The 18,729-nt window shown below is 42.7% G+C and overlaps 2 protein-coding genes across 4 annotated transcripts in view; one reads left to right on the top strand and one right to left on the bottom strand.

Moving 5' to 3' along the window:
- AUNIP (aurora kinase A and ninein interacting protein) overlaps positions 1–13,403 on the top strand; it is a 14,982-nt gene extending 1,579 nt beyond the window's left edge. Inside the window, exons 2-3 of the mRNA XM_012811431.2 lie at positions 9,294–9,432; positions 12,362–13,403. Of these exons, the coding sequence (XP_012666885.1) occupies positions 9,294–9,432; positions 12,362–13,203 (981 nt within the window). The 3' untranslated portion in view covers positions 13,204–13,403. The remainder of the gene's footprint in view (positions 1–9,293; positions 9,433–12,361) is intronic.
- A 966-nt stretch (positions 13,404–14,369) lies between these two features.
- The window catches only part of MTFR1L (mitochondrial fission regulator 1 like), a 14,808-nt gene continuing 10,448 nt past the window's right edge, over positions 14,370–18,729 (bottom strand). For all 3 annotated transcript variants that reach the window (XM_023519095.1, XM_012811430.2, XM_023519096.1), the window contains exon 7: positions 14,370–15,392. In XM_023519095.1, the coding sequence (XP_023374863.1) occupies positions 15,287–15,392 (106 nt within the window). In that variant the 3' untranslated portion in view covers positions 14,370–15,286. The remainder of the gene's footprint in view (positions 15,393–18,729) is intronic.

Here is an 18,729-nt window from a genome sequence, read left to right as displayed (position 1 = left end):
CTGGATTCGAACCCACCACCTTAGGTGTATGTGGCTGGCGCCTTAGCCACTTGAGCCACAGGCGCCAAGCCTGGACTTCTAATATAACCTGAAGTGTGGTAGAGTGATGGCCTCCAGCTTTGTTTTTATTACTAAGGGTTGTCTTGGCTATACGGGTTTTTTTTTTTTATTTTTCTGGTTCCATACAAAATGAAGAATTATTTTTCCCAGTTCTTCTAAGTATGCTGTTGGTATTTTTTTTTTTTTTGAGACAGAGCCTCAAGCTGTCACCCTGGTTAGAGTGCCATGGCTTCACTGCTCACAGCAACCTCCAACCCCTGGGCTCAAGCGAGTCTCCCGCCTCAGCCTCCCAAGTAGCCGGGACCACAGGTGCCCACCACAACGCCAGGCTGTTTTTTGGTTGCAGCCATCATTGTTGTTTGGTGGGTCCGGGCTGGACTCGAACCAGCCACCCTAGGTGTATGTGGCTGGTGCCCTAGCCGCTTGAGCCACAGGCGCCGAGCCCGCTGTTGGTATTTTAATGGGGATTGCATTGAATCTGTAGTACTAGCCTTTATGGTGACGATTTTGCCTGCACTGTGCACAAAAGTCTGGCTCCTAGCTCATATATGCTGTGAACATTGAGAGGGCAGGGATGATATCTCCTAATTTGTTACAAAGTCCTCAAAACTTTTTACAGTAATTGGCATGGGGTAGGGATGAATAAATATTTGTCAACTGAATGGTAAAATATCTCCTCCATGAATAAGGATATCTGGTTACAAGGAGGTTTTGAGTACAGTTGGGTGTGCATTATCTAAACTAAACAAAGTGGAATACCATAGTACAAAAAAAATATGTGGTGAACCTACTAGGTATCAAGGACTATGAATTTTCCAGGAGATACCAAATCCTAGCCCTGAAAAATTGAGTGTGACAAACATGCAGAAGATTATATCTGTGTGATACTCTAGAATAGAAATAAGTAACAGTGGCTCAGCGCCTGTGGCTCAAGCGGCTAAGGCGCCAGCCACATACACCTAAGGTGGCGGGTTCGAATCCTCATCCCGGCCCGCCAAACAACAATGATGGCTGCAACCTAAAAATGGCCAGGCGTTGTGGCGGGCGCCTGTGGTCCCAGCTACTTGGGAGGCTGAGGCAGGAGACTCGCTTGAGCTCAGGAGTTGGAGGTTGCTGTGAGCGTGATGCCATGGCACTCTACCCAGGGGGATAGCTTGAGGCTCTGTCTCAAAAAAAAAAAAAGAAATAAGTAACAGAAACATTAGCACACTGCCTAGAAGGAGGCTCTAGCAAGATGTTTTTGGAGGTGGCCAGCATGGTGGCTCACGCCTGTAATCCTAGCACCGTGGGAGGCCAAGGCAGGTGGATCGCTTCAGCTCACAAGTTTGAGACCAGCCCAAGCAAAAGTGAGACCCTGTCTCTACTAAAAATGAAAAAGTGAGGCAAGAGAATCTCTTGACCCCAAGAGTTTGAGGTTGCTGTGAGCTATGACGCCATGACACTCCACCAAGGGCAACAAAGCAAAACTCTGTCTAAAAAACAGAACAAACAAAAAAAGATGGTTTTGGAGGATATGATGTCTGAGCTGAATCTTGGAGGACAAGTAGAATATAGACAGGTAAAGGAAAAGGAGAAAGACATTACAGGTTGAAGTAACAAGCACAAATGTAGGCACGCAGCAATAAAACCGTTCTTGTTCTCTCCTAGGATTTCTAGTTACAGGAGACTGTTTAGCAACCAATAGTCACTTGGAAAAATCTAATACATGAGTTCTGAGCAAGATGGATGGACTAGAGGCATACTCCACAATACCTGATCAGTTTTTTCTATTTTTAGTAGAGACAGCTGTTTTGCTTTTGCTCAGGCTAGTCTCGAACTTCTGAGCTCAAGCAATCCTCCCAAGAGGATTGGCCTTGGCCTCCCAACAGCACTAGGATTACAGGAGTGAGCCACCTCATGCCTGAAGTAAGTTGTTTTTGTTTTTTTTTTGAGACAGAATCTTAAGCTGTCATGCTGGGTAAAGTGCCATGGCATCATAGCTCACAGCAACCTCAAACTTGGGGTCAGCGAACCTCTTGCCTCAGTTTTTCTATTTTTAGTAGAGATGGGGTCTCACTTTTGTTCAGGCTGGTCTTGAACTTGTGAACTCAAGCAAGGCACCCGCCTTGGCCTCCCAGAGTGCTAGGATTACAGGCGTGAGTCACCTTACTGGCCACCTCCAAAAACATCTTCCAGAGTCTCCTTTCAGGCTGTGTGCTAAGTGTTTCTGTTACTTATTTCTATTCTAGAGTATCAGATAGAAATAATCCTCTGCATGTTTGAGCTGCTGAGCCAGGGCCTTGAAGTAAGTTTTGAATTAATTCTTTGTTACTAATTCAACAGAGATAACAGAGATGACTTAGGTGGTTGGAGGTATGCAATGATGAGAATCCTGACGCCTTTTTCTTTTTATTTCCTTTTGTTGTTGTTTTTTTTTTTTTGAGACAGAGCCTCAAGCTGCCCTTGGTAGAGTGCTGTAGCATCACAGCTCACAGCAACCTCTAACTCCTGGGCTCAAGTGATTCTCCTTCCTCCGCCTCCCAAGTAGCTGGGACTACAGGCGCTCACCACAACGCCTGGCTATTTTTTGGTTGCAGCCATCATTGTTGTTTGGTGGGCCCGGGCTGGATTCGTACCCGCCATCTCAGATGTATGTTGCTGATGTCTTAGCCGTTTGAGCCACAGGCACCGAGCCTTTATTTCCTTTTGTAATTGAGATTTTATTGGTTGTGTTGAGCATCAGTACAGACATTTCAATTTGTATACAATTCTTTTTTTTAGACAGTATCTTACTTTATTGCCCTTGGTAGAGTGCAGTGGTGTCACAGCTCACAGCAACCTCAAACTCTTGGGCTTAAGAGATTTTCTTGCCTCAGCCTCCCAAATAGCTGGGACTACAGGCCCCTGCCACCGTGCCCAGTTATTTTTTGTGGTTGTTGTTGCAGTTTTAGCAGGCCCGGGCTAGGTTTGAACCCGGCAGCCCCGGTGTATGTGGCAAAGGCTCTACCCACTGAACTACAGGTGCTGTTCTGAAATACATTTCTTAAATAAGAAGACTTGAGAGTCATAATTACTCCTTGCTCCACGAGCTACAGAACCAATATTGTGTTAGCAGGCATGAAAACATCTTGTATATATCCATCAGAGCTCTTGAGTGACTAGGTGAATTGTTAATTGTCAGTAAGCAGTACTATTTTCAAAGGAATCTTCCTAAGCAGCAGGTCTCGAGAGGGCTTAAAATATTCAGTTAATGATGCTGTAAACAGGTAAAAAGATACCCAAAAGATACGTTGTCATCCAGGCTCTGTTCCATTCATAGTGTATAGGCAAAGTAGATTTAGCATAGTACTTAAGAACGATAGGATTTTTGGAATGGTAAATTAGCATTGGCTTCAACTTAAAGTCACCAGCTACATTAGCCCCTAATAAAAGATTCAGCCTGTCTTTTGAAGCCAGGCATTGACTTTTCTCTAGCTATAAAAGTCCTACCTAAATAGCATCTTCTTTATATATAAGGCTATTTCATCTACACTGAAAATCTGTTGTTCACTTTTGTCAGTTAACTAGATCTAGATAAGTTGCTATAGCTTCTATAGCAGCATTTGCTGCTTCACCATTTGCTTTTTTTTTTTTTTCTCTTTGAGACAGACTTTCACTATGTCAGGTAGAGTGCTGTGGCATCCCAGCTCACAGCAACTTCAAACTCCTGGGCTCAAGTGATTCTCTTGCCTCAGCCTGCCAAGTATCTGGCTATAAGCGCCCGCCACAATGCCCAGCTATTTTTGGTTGCAGTTGTCATTGTTGGTTAGCAGGCCTGGGCTGGGTTTTTGAACCCTCCAACTTCGGTGTATGTGGCTGGTGCTGTAACCATTGTGCTGGGGCACCAAGCCTCACCTTTTGCTTTTATGTTACAGAGACATCTTTCCTTAAACTTCATGGGCCAGCCTCTCCTAGTTTCAAACTTTTCTTCTTCAGCTTCCTTACCCTTCTCAGCCTTCACAGAATTGAAATGTATTAGAGCCTTGCTTTGAATTAGGTTTTGGCTTAGGGGAATGTAACTGGTTTGATCTATCCAGATCACTCAAACCTCCTTATCAGTTACTTTCTTATCACTTGTGTGTTCATTAGAGTAGCATTTTTAATTTCCTTCAAGAACTTTTTCTTTGCATTCATACCTTTGCTAACTATTTTGGTGCCAGAAGCCCCACTTTGGCCTCTCAGCTTTTGACTTGCCTTTCTCACTAAGCTTAATCATTTCTAGCTTTTGATTTAAAAGTGAGAGACCTGTGACTCTTCCTTTTACTTGAACACTTAGAGGCCATTGTAGGGTTATTAACTGGTCTAATCTCATTGTTGTGTCCCCAGGAAATAGAAAAGCCCAAGGAGAAGGAGACTGGGAAACAGCTATTCAGTGGAACAGTCAGAACACACACATTTATTAACTTTTCCATCATATACACATGTGGTTCATGGCACTTCAAAACAATTACAATAGAAACATCAAAGATCACTGATCACAGATTACCACAACAAATATAATAATTATTAAATATAATATAAATGTCTTAACAATTATGAGAAAGACATGATTGCTATGTTAGCCACTTGGATGAGAGTTTTCCAAACTGCATATAGACATAACACACTGTATCCTATGAGAGAATTAATGTACACAATTATGATCTAATAAAAAAAATTAAAAAATTAAAAAAAAACCCAAATATCTGTAATTTGAAAAATACTACAAGAAAAAAAAATTATTAAATAATAAAGTTTGGAATATTATGAGAATTACTAAAATGTGAGACACAGAGTGGTCATAGGCTATTGAAAAAATGGCACTGAGAGACTTGCTCAATGCAGGGTGGCCACAAACTTTCAATTTGCAGAAAGAAAAACAAACTAAAACACACACATACCCCCAGAACAGTGTCTGTGAAGCTCAATAAAATGAGATATGCCTGTACTGTATAAAGCAGATGCTGCCTTTGTTTTGAGGTAGGGATAATTAGCTGAAGGACTTTGTATCTGGGTCCTTCTCAGTTCAAATGATCTGTCTTCACTCAATCTTAACATTACACTGAGATAAAAAGATCCTTGAAGCCATTGATTTTCTAAGAAAGCTACAACTGGCATGTTGTCATTTCTGACATCACTCTGACCTAAGGAAGGAACATCTTTGAGCTAACTCGGTCAACTTGGTAACTCAGATGTTTTGCTAATTGAGGTCTGATAATCTGTAGCTTTCTGTAAAGCTTCTTTATAGTACTTAGCATACTTTTGTAATTAATTAGTTTATTTATTTGTTGAGGCAGTCTCACTCGGTCCCCCTGGTTAGAGTGCAGTGGCAGCATCATAGCTCACTGCATCCTCAAACTCCTAGACTCAAGTGATCATCCTATCTCAGCCTCCCACATAGCTGGGACTGTAGGTATGCACCACCATGCGTGGTTAAGTTGTCTATTATATAGACAGGGTTTCATTCTTGTTCCAGGTGGTCTTGCTCTTAACCTTAAGCATTTCTCTTGCCTCAGTCTCCCAGAGTGCTAGGATTACAGGTATGAATGACCGACCACGCCTGGCCTTACTTATGGTAATTTATGTAATTATTAGCATATTTTCTCTCTAAACTGTAAACTTTACTGAGCAATCTGTTTTTTTTTGAGACAGAGTTTTACTATGTTGCACTGGGTAGAGTGCCATAGTGTCACAGCTCATAGCAACTTCAAACTCGCGGGCTTAAGTGATTCTCTTGCCTCAGCCTCCCAAGTAGCTGGGAAAACAGGTGCCTGCCACAACCCCCAGATATTTTTTTGTTGTAGTTGTCATTATTGTTTAGCAGGCCCAGGCTGGGTTCTAACCCACCAGCTCTGGTGTGTGTGGCCAGCACCGAAACCACTGAGCTATGGGTGCCGAGCAATCTGTTTTATAACTAAATTCTCAGTATCTAGTATACAGGTGCTCACATATTTGTGGACCTATTAATCCACATCATTTCACATAGCTACGATGTGGTTCTTATAAAATTTAAAAAGCCATATGCCAGCTTGGGCTTCCTTATAATATGGTGTCCAGGGTCCAAGTGTGAGCATCTCGAGAGCAGGGCAGAAGTACATGGGATTTTTATGATCTAGCTTTGGAAATTATATAGTGTTTTGTTACTTCTATTATTTTTTATTGGTCAAAGTAGTCACAAAGTTCTTTTTAAGTTCAAGGTAAAGGAATACAGATTTTGCCACCTGATGGAAAGAGTGTCATGGTCGCATGAGAAGAATATGTGAAATGAGAGATGTTGTGTTGGCTATCATTAAAAAAGAATCTAGTATAGTTTGTACTCTTCATCAAACTTGGAAAAGTCTTCGGCCATTAGTTCTTCAAATAGATTTTCTTTACCTTCTACCTTGTTTTTTTGAGACTAAATAATATGTAATGTTTATATCTATAGATTATTAAGACTTTGTTTATTCTTTTTCATTTTTTTGTTTCATTTTGTATAGTTTCTTTTGCTATGTCTTTTAGTTCGCTGATATTTTCTTCTGTAGCCTCTGATCTGTTATTAAGACTATCTAGTAAATTTCTTTTCTTTTTTGAGACAGAGCCTCAAGCTGTGGCCCTGGGTAGAATGCTGTGGCATCACAGCTCACAGCAAACTCCAACTCCTGGGCTCAAGCGAGTCTCCTGCCTCAGCCTCCCAAGTAGCTCGGACCACAGGCACTCGCCACAATGCCCAGCTATTTTTTGGTTGCAGCCGTCATCGTTGTTTGGCGGGCCGGGGCTAGATTTGAACCCGCCACCTTAGGTGTATGTGGCTGGCACCTTAGCCACTTGAGCCACAGGTGCCGAGCCTGGAATAGTTTTTGATCTAGGGCTAGTTCTACTACTAAAGAATGGTTTCTGGACAGGTGTAGTGCCTCTCTCCTTTAATGCTAGCATTCTCAGAGGCTGAGGAGGGTGGATTGCTTGAGTTCAGGAGTTCAAGACCAGCCTGAGGAAGAGCGAGACCCTGTCTCTACTAAAAATAGAAAAACTAGCTGGCCATGGTGGCAGGCACCTATAGTCTCAGCTACTCAGGAGGATTGCTCAAACCCAAAAGTTTGAGGTTGCTGTGAGCTATGATGATGCCACAGCATTCTACCAAGCATGACAGAATGAGACTTTGTCTAAAAAAAAAAAAAAGACCCAAAAGAATGGTTTGGCCAGGCTTGGTGGCTCATGCCTGTAATCCTAGCAATACGGGAGGCTGAGACAGGTGGATTGCCTGAGCTCACAAGTTCAAGACCAGCCTGAGCAAGAGTGAGATCCTGTCTCTACTGAAAATGAAAAACTGAGGCAAGAGGATCATGTGAGCTATGATGCCACAGCACTCTACTAAGGACAACAAAGTGAGACTGTCTCAAAAAAAAAAAAAAAAAGTTTTCTTCTTAGAACTCTACTGAATGTGTCTTGTTTCAAGGTCATCGCTCTACTCTGTCTAGTGAAAAGTCAGATATCTCCCATCCTATGTGAGTTGTTCTGGGAATTGTTTAGCTTACAACTGCAGTTTGCAGTGTCTTTGCCTGGCCTCATGGGGTTTTACTTACACATGGCTTAGTATTCAGTAATGGACTTGAAGGGATCCCTATGTAGTTGGTGGAGGTCTTTCTCTGTTATAAATCTCAGCCATCTCAGGTGCCGCAAATTCAGTCTCCATCTACTCAGTTCATCAAAACTGCAGTGCTCTGCTTTGGGTATATATTGTGGTATGGAAAGTGGTTTCAGGCAGAAAGCTGAGGTGGTCATAGGGCTCACCTCACTTGTTTCCCTTTTCTCAGGGTTCACAGTTATGTACTGCCTGTTGTCTGCTGTTTAAAATCTTTTTTTTTTTTTTTGAGACAGAGCCTCAAGCTGTCCCCTTGGGTAGAGTGCCGTAGCATCACAGCTCACAGCAACCTCCAACTCCTGGGCTCAAGCGAGTCTCCTGCCTCAGCCTCCCAAGTAGCTGGGATCACAGGCACCTGCCACAATGCCCGGCTATTTTTTGGCTGCAGCCATCATTGTTGTTTGGTGGGTCCGGGCTGGATTCGAACCCGCCAGCTCAGGTGTATGTGGCTGGCACCTTAGCCAGTTGAGCCACAGGTGCCGAGCCTAAAATCAATTTTTTTCATGCACCTTTGCTCCAGTTTTCTAGTTGTATATGGTGGGAGAACAAGTTCTGTGCCACTACTCCATGTCTAAGTATGAATTGTATATCCAGGATTTTGTTCTTTTAAGCACTCAAAAGTATAACTTAGTTTCCAAATGTAAAAAATGATATAGTCAACTTTGAGCTAGAATTAGTAATTTGGGTTTAAGTTTCAGGTCTACTTCCAAACTTAACTGCATGAATATTGGCAAATCTCATTTTCTCTTTGGCAATTACAGCTTAATTGAATTGAGTATAATCCTATTCTCCCTACTTCTCAGGCATTCCATAACAAGCAAATGGAAGTAAAACAAATCACACTAAATGGATAAAGCTGTATTTGTAGACAGTTGACAAAACTCAGCTTCCTCAATCTCTCTTGCCTATCTTCCAGTACCACACTGTAAAGTAAAAAACGGCCTGACATGAAAGTGTGGCAAGACTGGTGCTGTTCCCATTACTCCTCCACTTAATACTAGTCAGCTTGAATGCTTCCTGTGTGTCAGGAGCTGTGTAAGCCTTGTATGTGAATTAATCACTAAATTTTCGTAACAGCCATATGGGAGAGGTACTACTATTGCCCCAGTTTCACACATGCGAATGAAACAGATTAAGCAGCTTGCCGGTCATACAACTAATAGTGGCAGAATTGGAATTGATTTGAACCCCGGCTGTGTGGCTCTGGAGCCATGCCCTTATCTGCTATGTAACTTACTTGAAAACTACTGCAAACGGATCAACTGGGTGCTGACATAGAATATTAATAAATCTTAAATGTAAAGGAAAGCACATCATCTCTGTAATCCCTTTAACAAATTTTGCTTGTTTAGTCAGTCTTTCTTATTTCCATGGAAAACAGAAAGACTAGGCTAAAGTAGGAATGTGTGATTCCTTAAAAATTAAAAAAAAAAAATCACCAGGATGGCAGGAAATGAAAGATGATGTCCAGCACAAAGTACCTGAATAATAAGATATAAGTGGAGTCCAACTGGTCCATTGTGCTTCCAAGAGGGTTACTGTTATAAGGTATCTCCTGTCTGACAGCTCTTTTAATATCAGTAGATTCTAATATTCTTTTTCTCCCCCTTTTCAGACACATTTAATCAAACCAGGCACCAAAATGCTAACACTCTTTCCTGGAGAAAGAACGGATAATATTTCTTTTACTCGAAGAACTCCACCTACAGGCGTTCAACAGAGAAGCATTGCTTCCTTCTTCACCCTGCAGCCAAGTATGGTGACCTGTCTGGGGAGCAAAAAAAAGAGTGTGTTTATTTTTCCATATTGGAACATTTATGAGAAGTGGCCAGACTAGTGCATTGTGTTAAACTTAACTGACCTATTGGAAAAGGTTAAAAAACCCAAGATTGCCTTTTGAAAAGCAATATATAGGCTCGGCGCCTGTGGCTCAAGTGGCTAAGGCACCAGCCACGTACACCCAAAGAGGCGGGTTCGAATCCAGCCCGGGCCTGCCAAACAACAATGACGGCTACAACCAAAAAATAGCTGGGCGTTGTGGCAGGCGCCTGTGGTCCCAGCTACTTGAGAGGCTTAGGTAGGAGACTCGCTTGAGCCCAGGAGTTGGAGGTTGCTGTGAGCTGTAATGCCATGGCACTCTACCCAGGGGGACAGCTTGAGGCTCCTGTCTCAAAAAAAAAAAAGAAAAGCAATATAGTTTTTGGGTGGTGATGGCCTTCACACAAGAAGATACCTTTCGCAAAGGATCTCCTTCATCTCTGTCCAGAAGAGATGAGGAAACATAAGAACTGCCTGGGCTTGGTGCCCATAGCACAGTGATTAGAGTGTGGGCCACAAACACCGAGGCAGGTGGGTTAGAACCTGGCCAGGGCCTGCTGAATGACGACAACTGCAATTAAAAAAAAAAGCTGGGCATTGTGTTGGGCGCCTGTAGTCCCAGCTATTTGGGAGGCTGAGGCAAGAGAATCACTTAAGCCCAAGAGTTTGAGGTTGCTGTGAGCTGTGACACCACAGTGCTCTACCAAGGACAACATAGTGAGATTGTCTCAAAAAAAAAAAAGAACCGCCTGATGCAGAGCCCTCAATTCCTACTTCATGGACATGAAATGCCCAGGATGCTGTGAAACCACCACAGTGTTTAGCCATGCACGAATAATAGTTTTGGGGTTTTTTGCAGTTTTTGACTGCCACCTCCAGTATATGGGACCGGTGCCCTACTCCCTTGAGCCACAGCCACTGCCTCAAATAATAGTTTTGTGTGTTGGTTGCTCTGGTGTCCTCTGCCAACCTACAGGAGGAAAAGCAAGGCTTGCAGCACAGAAAGCATCCTGCTTGAATGAATGGGACACCATTCCAATAAACACATTTTGGATTATAAAAAAGGGCAGTATATACAAACTTACAAACATACTTTTCTGGTTCCATTTTGCTCAGCTTAATAATAAATATTTATATTCACTCACAGGGTAGTAAGAAAAGGTATTGGCTCGGTGCTGGTTGCTCAAGTGGCTAAGGCACCAGCCACATACACCAGAGCTGGTGGGTTCGAATCCAGCCTGGGCCCGCCAAACAACAATGACAACTACAACGAAAAAATAGCCAGGTGTTGTGGTGGGCCCCTGTAGTCCCAGCTACTTGGGAGGCTGAGGCAAGAGAATCACTTAAGCCCAGGAGTTGGAGGTTGCTGTGAGCTGTGATGCTATGGCACTTGACCCAGGGAGACAGCTTGAGGCTCTGTCTCAAAAAAAAAAAAAAAGAAAAGGTATATTCAGGAGTTGATCTGCCATTAGGTGTATGTCTTGGGTTGGCCACAATTTGTAATTTGTATAAGGTTTTTGGTTTTTGAGGCAGAGTTTTACTTTGTCACCCTCCAACTCTTGGGTTTAAGTGATTCTCTTGCTTCAGCCTCCCAAGTATCTGGGACTACAGGTGCCTGCCACAATGCCTGGCTATTTTTTGGTTGCAGTTGTCATTGTTGTTTGGCAGGCCCTGGTTGGATTTGAACTTGCCAGCTCTGGTGCATGTGGCTGGCGCCCTTAGCCACTAAGTTACAGGCTCTGGGCCAAGGTTAATTGTTAATATTTCTTTATGAAGTTTCTCAAATTAGTCAAAGGTTCAAAGATGCTTTTTGCTTAGAAAGGTTGGAATAAAATTGGCTTATGTCTCATCCTTTAGCAGGTTCTTTGTTTGCATGTCACTGTTCAGGTGAGCAGCTGGTTCTCAGCAGGCTGGGCCTTCCAGAGCCAGTTCTTGCTAGTTGGAGAGTATTGGGAGGAGTGCTTCACATAAACTTCAAATGCATTCTCCCTCCTCCAAATTAAAACTTAAACATCACTTTGCTTTATGTAATAAGGACAAATTTTTCTCAAAAAACACTTTTTCTACTTACAAAATCTGGTATATTTTATAGTCTATTGAATTCTTAGGCAAAGTTGACAAAACATATAGTTTTTGCAATATAATGCTTATTGGAGAAGGAAAGAGGAAATGATTTATTCTGTTTTACCTGTAATTAGATGGTATTGGGGAGACTGGGAATACCATACCATTCATCTTAAGGCAGAATAGGACGCACTCCATGACTGATAAAATGGACAGGCTATACCCTAGCTGTTGTTTTATTATTGTCCTTCATACTGGTTGGATTTAGCATCCTGTGTCTTCTCTCTCTTTCCCATGAAATGTGGGGAGTGGGATCTACAATTCTTCACATTGTCATCAGAAAAATTTCTAAGTATTATTGCAATTTTTTGAGACCTTATAGAACAAGTATGATTCTTTAATGGTAATATCTGGGAGTATTTATTTGGTCAGGGTAACTATTAATATTTAGTAGAGAGGACATTTAAATAAAAAATAAAAGCAAACTATGTGCCCCATATTAAACCCCACAATTAAAAAACTCAGCTGGAGAAGTAGACTATGGTCTGATTGTATGCCATGTTTGACTATCAGGTAGATCATGGGACACATCCATACATTGAGTAGAGGAATAATAAGATCTATTCAGGAGGGAGACTGAGATTAAGTGAGATTGAAAGCAGGAGGATTAGCTGCATAGTTATGTGAAGATTCCGTTACTAGGTTGTAATAGTACCTGATACTGATTTCAGAAAACAACTAAATCCTGCCCAGGTCAGAATTTTCCCACTGAAGAATATTTGTTCATTCCTGTTTTACTAGGAAAGACAAATGGTTGTGACCAGAGGAGTGTACCATCTCATACAGAAAGTCAGATCAACAACTCATCTAAGAAAGATGCAGCCCACCTAGACCATCTGATCCAAGGCTTAGAGGATGGTTGTGTGGCACCCCCTTTAGCCACTTCAACTCCTGCAGACATCCAGGAAGCTGGACTTTCTTCCCAGTCTCTCCAGACTTCCGGCCACCACAGAATGGGAACCCCATTTTTGTCTGTGCTATCTTTGCACCAGCCTGACACCCTAGACTATGCTGGAGAAAGTAATGCCTCACTGACTTTTTCTTTCACCCAGGACTTGGAAAGTTCTTGTCTGCCAGACCAAAAGGGAGAAAGAGATTCTGCCGTGAGAAGTGAATGGCTTCATGGATCTAAGAATTATCAGGGCCTGCAGAAACACATCAAACCATCTTGGAACAAATGTTGTCAGCCCTTAGACAAGACTAAATTGAAAAAGAAGGTGTCTACCAAAGAAAACAGGCAGGCCCCTGTCGTTAAAACGTACAGGGAATCCTGGAGTGGAGAAAACATGGGATCAGCAAAACAAAGCCCTTGTCCTGTTTCTCAGTTCTCCTGGGATGGCAAAAAGGGCAAGGACTCATGGAGTCAGCTTTTCACTGAAGATTCTCAGGGCCAGCGAGTCATTGCCCATAACACTAGAGCTCCTTTCCAAGACGTGACCAATAACTGTAATCAGGGCTTAGGGCAGTTTCCTAACAACCCTCAGGCTCAGTACCAGGATGGGCCAACACAGTCAAATCTGCAGCCTGATTTGCTCTTTACCCAGGACTCTGAAGGTAATCAAGTTATCAGGCACAAATTCTAAATGTTTCTATGAGGGTTTCAAAAAGTACCTTGAAATGGCAGATATGTAGGGAATTACCTTATATTGGGCATGGGGAGGTTTAGGTGGGAAGGAGGGATGGGATGAAGCTGTGAAACTGTTGTTACTGAGCATTTTCTTTGTGTAAATAAAGCAGGCACTGCCATTGTTATGACTGTGTGATTGGCGTTATAGCTTTCTCTGAAGAAGGTGAATAGTAAATTTCCTGAACAAGCTATTTTTAATGGAGATGAGGTCTCTTGCTTAGGCAGATCTCAAACTCCTGAGCTCAAGCAATCCTCCTGCCTTGGCTTCCCAGAGTGCTAGGATTATAGGTGTGAGATATTGCACCTGGCCCAACTCTTTGCCCTTTCAGTTGCCTGACTGGGATCTTACTTATGGATGTGTGTTCTTTTTGTCTCTGGCTGCAATCTTACCCACTCACTAAGCCTGGGGTGATTATTCTTGAGCCCTTTTGAATAAAGTAAATCTTCTCACGACCCAGGTGTATGAGAATGGGTAGAAAGAAAGATAGGTAGAATGGTGGTACTTTTATTTTTTGTGGTAACTGTACAGCATTTTAAATTTATATACTTTATATTTAAATATCTTTCCCTAAGTTACTCTTTTCTCACAAGGTAGAAGGGAATCCCTTTTTTAAAACTGAATATAAGTAAATATTTACAAAGGTACCTCTGGTGATAATTAAAACATTGCTAATTTTATTTTTTAAAAATTAACATTTTCATAGTATACCCTGTCATTGCCCTGGGTCTAAACTGAACACAAGTCTGATTTGACCTATGTTCTACCCAAGGCATTATCTTTGGTAGTTTCTCATGTTGCAGATGTGGTATCTAAGAGGCTTAAAAAAATCTCTAGGTGGCAAACTTGGAAGTTATAGGATGGAACTGTTTTTCTAAGAGTTTGGGGCAAGACCTTATAAGGAAAAAAGGGAAACCTTAGAAGCTTATTTAAGAAAGTTTCAGGGAGGTGCCTGTGGCTCAAAGGAGTAGGGCCCTGGCCCCATACACTGGAGGTGGTGGGTTCAAACCTGGCCCCAGCCAAAAACTGCAAAAAAAAAAAAAAAGTTCCATACACCTTAAAGTTAAAAGGAGTCATATACCCCCAAAGGATACTGGATAATCATAATTTAAGAGATGGACACAGCATTTGCATCTCTCTAAATTCTTCCTTTAATGTTAGGTAGTACTTCAACCCAAACATACACAGTACACATACCTTAGAGAAAGGGACCTGAGGGCATCTGAGTCATGCATGGTGTGGTAGGTACAAACCTTGGCCAAAGGAGCAGTCAGGGGTCTGGAAGAAAGATGGTATATTCTTTCCCTGCCCCATATATCTTTCCTACTAGGCTTAAACTAAAGTCCATGGAAGAGAAAGTTTTTTATCAGTGGAACTGATGAAGCTCCAAGGCTCTGGAGGGTAGATGTGGTTGTTCAGTATTATAAAATATGCTTAAGAAAAAAACAGCCCAGGCCTCCCAAACAGCAGCCCAAGTGTTGGCTAGTTTAGTAGCCCAAACTCTGTATGTAGACAGAGAAGGGGAGAGGGTGATTGCAAAGTGTTTGCTGCATACTGGTGTAGGTTTATGATGGAGCAGCATAAGAATTTCCCTGCCCTGTGAACATGTACACAGATTGATAGCCCCTTCTCCTCAGTCCTGCTCTGTTGCCAGGAAACCACTGAGAATGAGTGAAAGCTGGGCCCAAAGTGTCCGATGAGATTAGTTATGGGGTCTAGTGCAGTGAAGTCATTTCATTTAGGACTTATTTTCACACATGGGTGAGGAAAAATCAGAAACTTCTTCTGTCTTACCCTTTAAACTCAGATACCACATTCTATACAATTACCTGTAACAAATTACAGGCCTTAGCTTCTTCTGCTAGGCTTTGAAGTACGAGAAGTATATAATCTAGTTCTTCTCTTTTAGTCCAAGCTCTAGCTTGTCAACAAGACTGTTGAAGAAGATTTCTCATTGAGAGGCAGAAACATCTGCAGTGAGGAAGGCAGCTATTGAAGGAATTCCAGGAGCATGAAACTGAGTTTACGGGGCAAAGTGTTGTCAGTTTCCTTTTCTACTGGTATCTTCTTCCTTCAGAGCAAACTTCCTCCTTAGGACCTCAGAGATAAGCACAGCAGGGTCTTCCTCCTTCATTAAACTCCGGTTCCTGGAGACAGAAAAACAGCTTATATTTATTGAATACTTAACTCTGTCTTAAGCAGTGTTCTAAGCCTTGCATACATTATCTCATTGAATCCTCACAACAACCTTATGAGGTAGATGCTATTAGTTCCCTTTCACAGGTGACAAAAATGAAACAGAGGATATACAATTTGCCCAAATTAGCTGGTTCCAAAGATCTCCTCTCTTAACTGAAATGCTTTACTATTTTTAGAAATGGCTATACAGCATGGGTAAAGTAAACGACCATCAGTCTGTTAAGAGTTGGTCTCACTTCCCCAGTCAGCAGGGGAAGTGACTGATGACTCTTAGTCATTTTTTTTTTTTTTTCGAGATGGACTCTTACTCTGTCTGGATAGAGTGCTGTGGCATCATGATAGCTCACAGCAGCTTCAGATTTTTGGGCTGAAGTGATTCTCTTGCTTCAGTTGGTTTTTTGTTTTTTTTTTTGAGACAGAGTCTTACTTTGTTGCCCTCGGTAGAGTGCCCTGGCGTCACAACTCACAGCAACCTCCAGCTCTTGGTCTTAGGCGATTCTCTTGCCTCAGCCTCCTGAGTACCTGGGACTACAGGCATCCACCACAATACCCGGCTGGGGTTTTTTTTGGTTACAATTTGCCCGGGGCCAGGTCCGAACCCACCACTCTCAGTATATGGAGCTGGTGCCATACTCACTGAGCCAGAGGCACCACCCAATTTTTTTATTATTTTACTTTTTTTTTTTTTGAGACAGTCTCTCTCTGTCACCCTTGGCAGAGTGCAGTGGCATCACAGTTCACAGCAACCTCAAACTCTTGGGCTCAAGTTATCCTCTTGCTTCAGCCTCCCAAGTAGCTGGGATTATAGGTGCTACCACAATGCCCAGCTATTTTTAGAGATGGGGTCTCACTCTAGCTCAGGGTGGTCTTGAACTCCTAAGCTGCCTCAGCCTCCCAGAGTGCTAGGATTACAGGCATAAGCCACTGTGCCTGGTGACTCTTGGCCATTCTGACCCTTAATAGTTCTGGGGAAAATGTGTGCAGAGGATTTCCTACTACCCTGTCTCCCCTTGAAGGGAGCTGAGAGATTTTAATTTTTAAAATCAAGAGATTCAGAATTATAGAGAAATACTCACAATGAGGAACTTAAGGGAAGAAAACCAATTTTATTGGGATAGGCTCAAATTACTTAGTATACCACATATAAGAGGGTCACAGATACCTATAAGAGATGCTTGAGGCTCGGCGCCTGTGGCTCAAGCGGCTAAGGCGCCAGCCACATACACCTAAGGTGGCGGGTTCGAATCCCCAGCCCGGGCCGCCAAACAACGATGGCTGCAACCAAAAAATGGCCAGGCGTTGTGGTGGGCGCCTGTGGTCCGAGCTACTTGGGAGGCTGAGGCAGGAGACTCGCTTGAGCCCAGGAGTTGGAGGTTGCTGTGAGCGTGATGCCATGGCACTCTACCCAGGGGGATAGCTTGAGGCTCCGTCTCAAAAAAAAAAAAAAAAAAAAAGATGCTTGAAATTCTGGCCAGGTGTGGTGGCTCACGCCTATTGTCCCAGCGCTGTGAGAGGCCGAGGCAGGTGGATCACCTGTGCTCAGAGGTTCGCGACCAGCTGAAGACCCCCCTGAGCCAGATGAGCCAGAGTAAGACCCCGTCTCTACAACAACAGGACAATGAGACATCCAGACCTTGTGATCCCAGCTCCATGGGGGGCAAGAAAACACTACAGGAGGAAGAAGTAATAAAAAAAAAATAAAACCTTCAAAGTAATAAAGTCGAAATAAAAAAAAATTATAAAAAAAAAAGAGATGCTTGAAATTCTAGTAAACTTACATACATTCACCCCCGTGAAGGTGTTTCGTTGGTTATTAGGCAAGAGATAATGGTAAAGAATGGCTATTAAACCTTGAACACAAAAATAAGAGGAATTGCTTTTGGTACGTTAAATTTCTGAATCTGTGCTGACTGGGCAATTTCCTATTCTTAGTCATTGACCCAGCTTCTGGTCTTAGGACACTAGTGGGAAGGCGCTGGCAACAAGGGTCTTGGATCTGATTTGATTCAAGAGGTTAGTAAGGAAAAGTTTGAGAGTCAATCTAGAAAACATTATACCTGAAAGAAAAAAACTCAGAAGACCCAAAGAAGAAACTAAATTTGATGATGTGGGAAGCCAAAGAGCTGCAGGTCGGTCAGAGGGAACATAAGAATGACTTCCCTAAAGGCTTAATTTCCAGGAAGCGATGAGAGACACTTAGCCTGGTCTAGTTTATAATGGGAAATGGGGCCCAGGAAACAAAAATGAATCCTTGCACAGGGTATGTAATGTTTCCTTCAGTAGGAACTTCATCAACTCAGGAGAAAGACTCACCTCCCAGTCCCTAGAACAGATTTTATATCTACAAACACAACTGCACACCCTGGACATTAATCATCAAGGTCTAGATCTCAAATTTCCAGAACTTTTTTTTTTTTGGAGACAAGAGTCTCACTTGTCACCCCTGGTAGAGTGCCGTGGCATCACAGCTCACAGCAACCTCAAGCTCTTGGGCTTAAGTGATTCTCTTGCCTCAGCCTCCCAAGTAGCTGGGACTATAGGTGCCCGCCACAACACCCGGTTTTTGTTGTTGTTGTTGCAGTTGCTGTTGTTTAGCTGGCCCGGGCTGGGTTTGAACCTGCTAGCCTTGGTGTATGTGGCCAGCGCCATAACCACTACAGGTGCCAAGCCAAATTTCCAGAACTCTTTTATTTGAACAAGTTTGAGCTGTTCAAACCACATTTGGAGAAAACAGGGAGTGGGAGTGTTACTACCTGTGACTTACCTGCTAAATGAATTTTTTTCAAGGTAGGTATTACCCAAATTCCCTCATAGGCCATCAGAAAAATCTAGAGCTTAATTCCATGAGCATTATGCTTTAGTAAATTTGAGGTGTATTTTTAACAAATCTGAGCAATTCTGATGAGCAGCAAGGTTTAGGAATTACCTGTGAATCACAAAAGCCTTGTTCTCAAATCCCTGAATTTACAGGGTTGGTTTGTATAATGGATCACTGTATTTTATTTATTTATTTTGGAAACAGAGCCTTAAGCTATCACCCTGGGTAGAGTGCTGTGGCATCACAGCTCATAGCAACCTCCAACTCCTAGGTTAAAGCAAGTCTCCTGCCTCCGTCTCCCAAGAAGATGGGACTACAGGTGCCTGCCACAACGCCCGGCTATTTTTTGGTTGCTGCCGTCATTGTTTGGCAGGCCTGGGCTGGATTGGAACCCGCCAGCCACATAGGTGTATGGGGCTGGTGCCTTAGCTGCTTGAGCCACAGGCGCTGAGCCTATTTATTTCTTT

Source organism: Otolemur garnettii, unplaced genomic scaffold, assembly GCF_000181295.1.
Source record: "Otolemur garnettii isolate 467f Iridium unplaced genomic scaffold, OtoGar3 scaffold00156, whole genome shotgun sequence".
NCBI classification, from domain to species: Eukaryota; Metazoa; Chordata; class Mammalia; order Primates; family Galagidae; genus Otolemur; species Otolemur garnettii.
The sequence above is the reverse complement of the archived record's forward strand: the minus strand, read 5'-3'. Positions and strand labels throughout refer to the sequence as shown.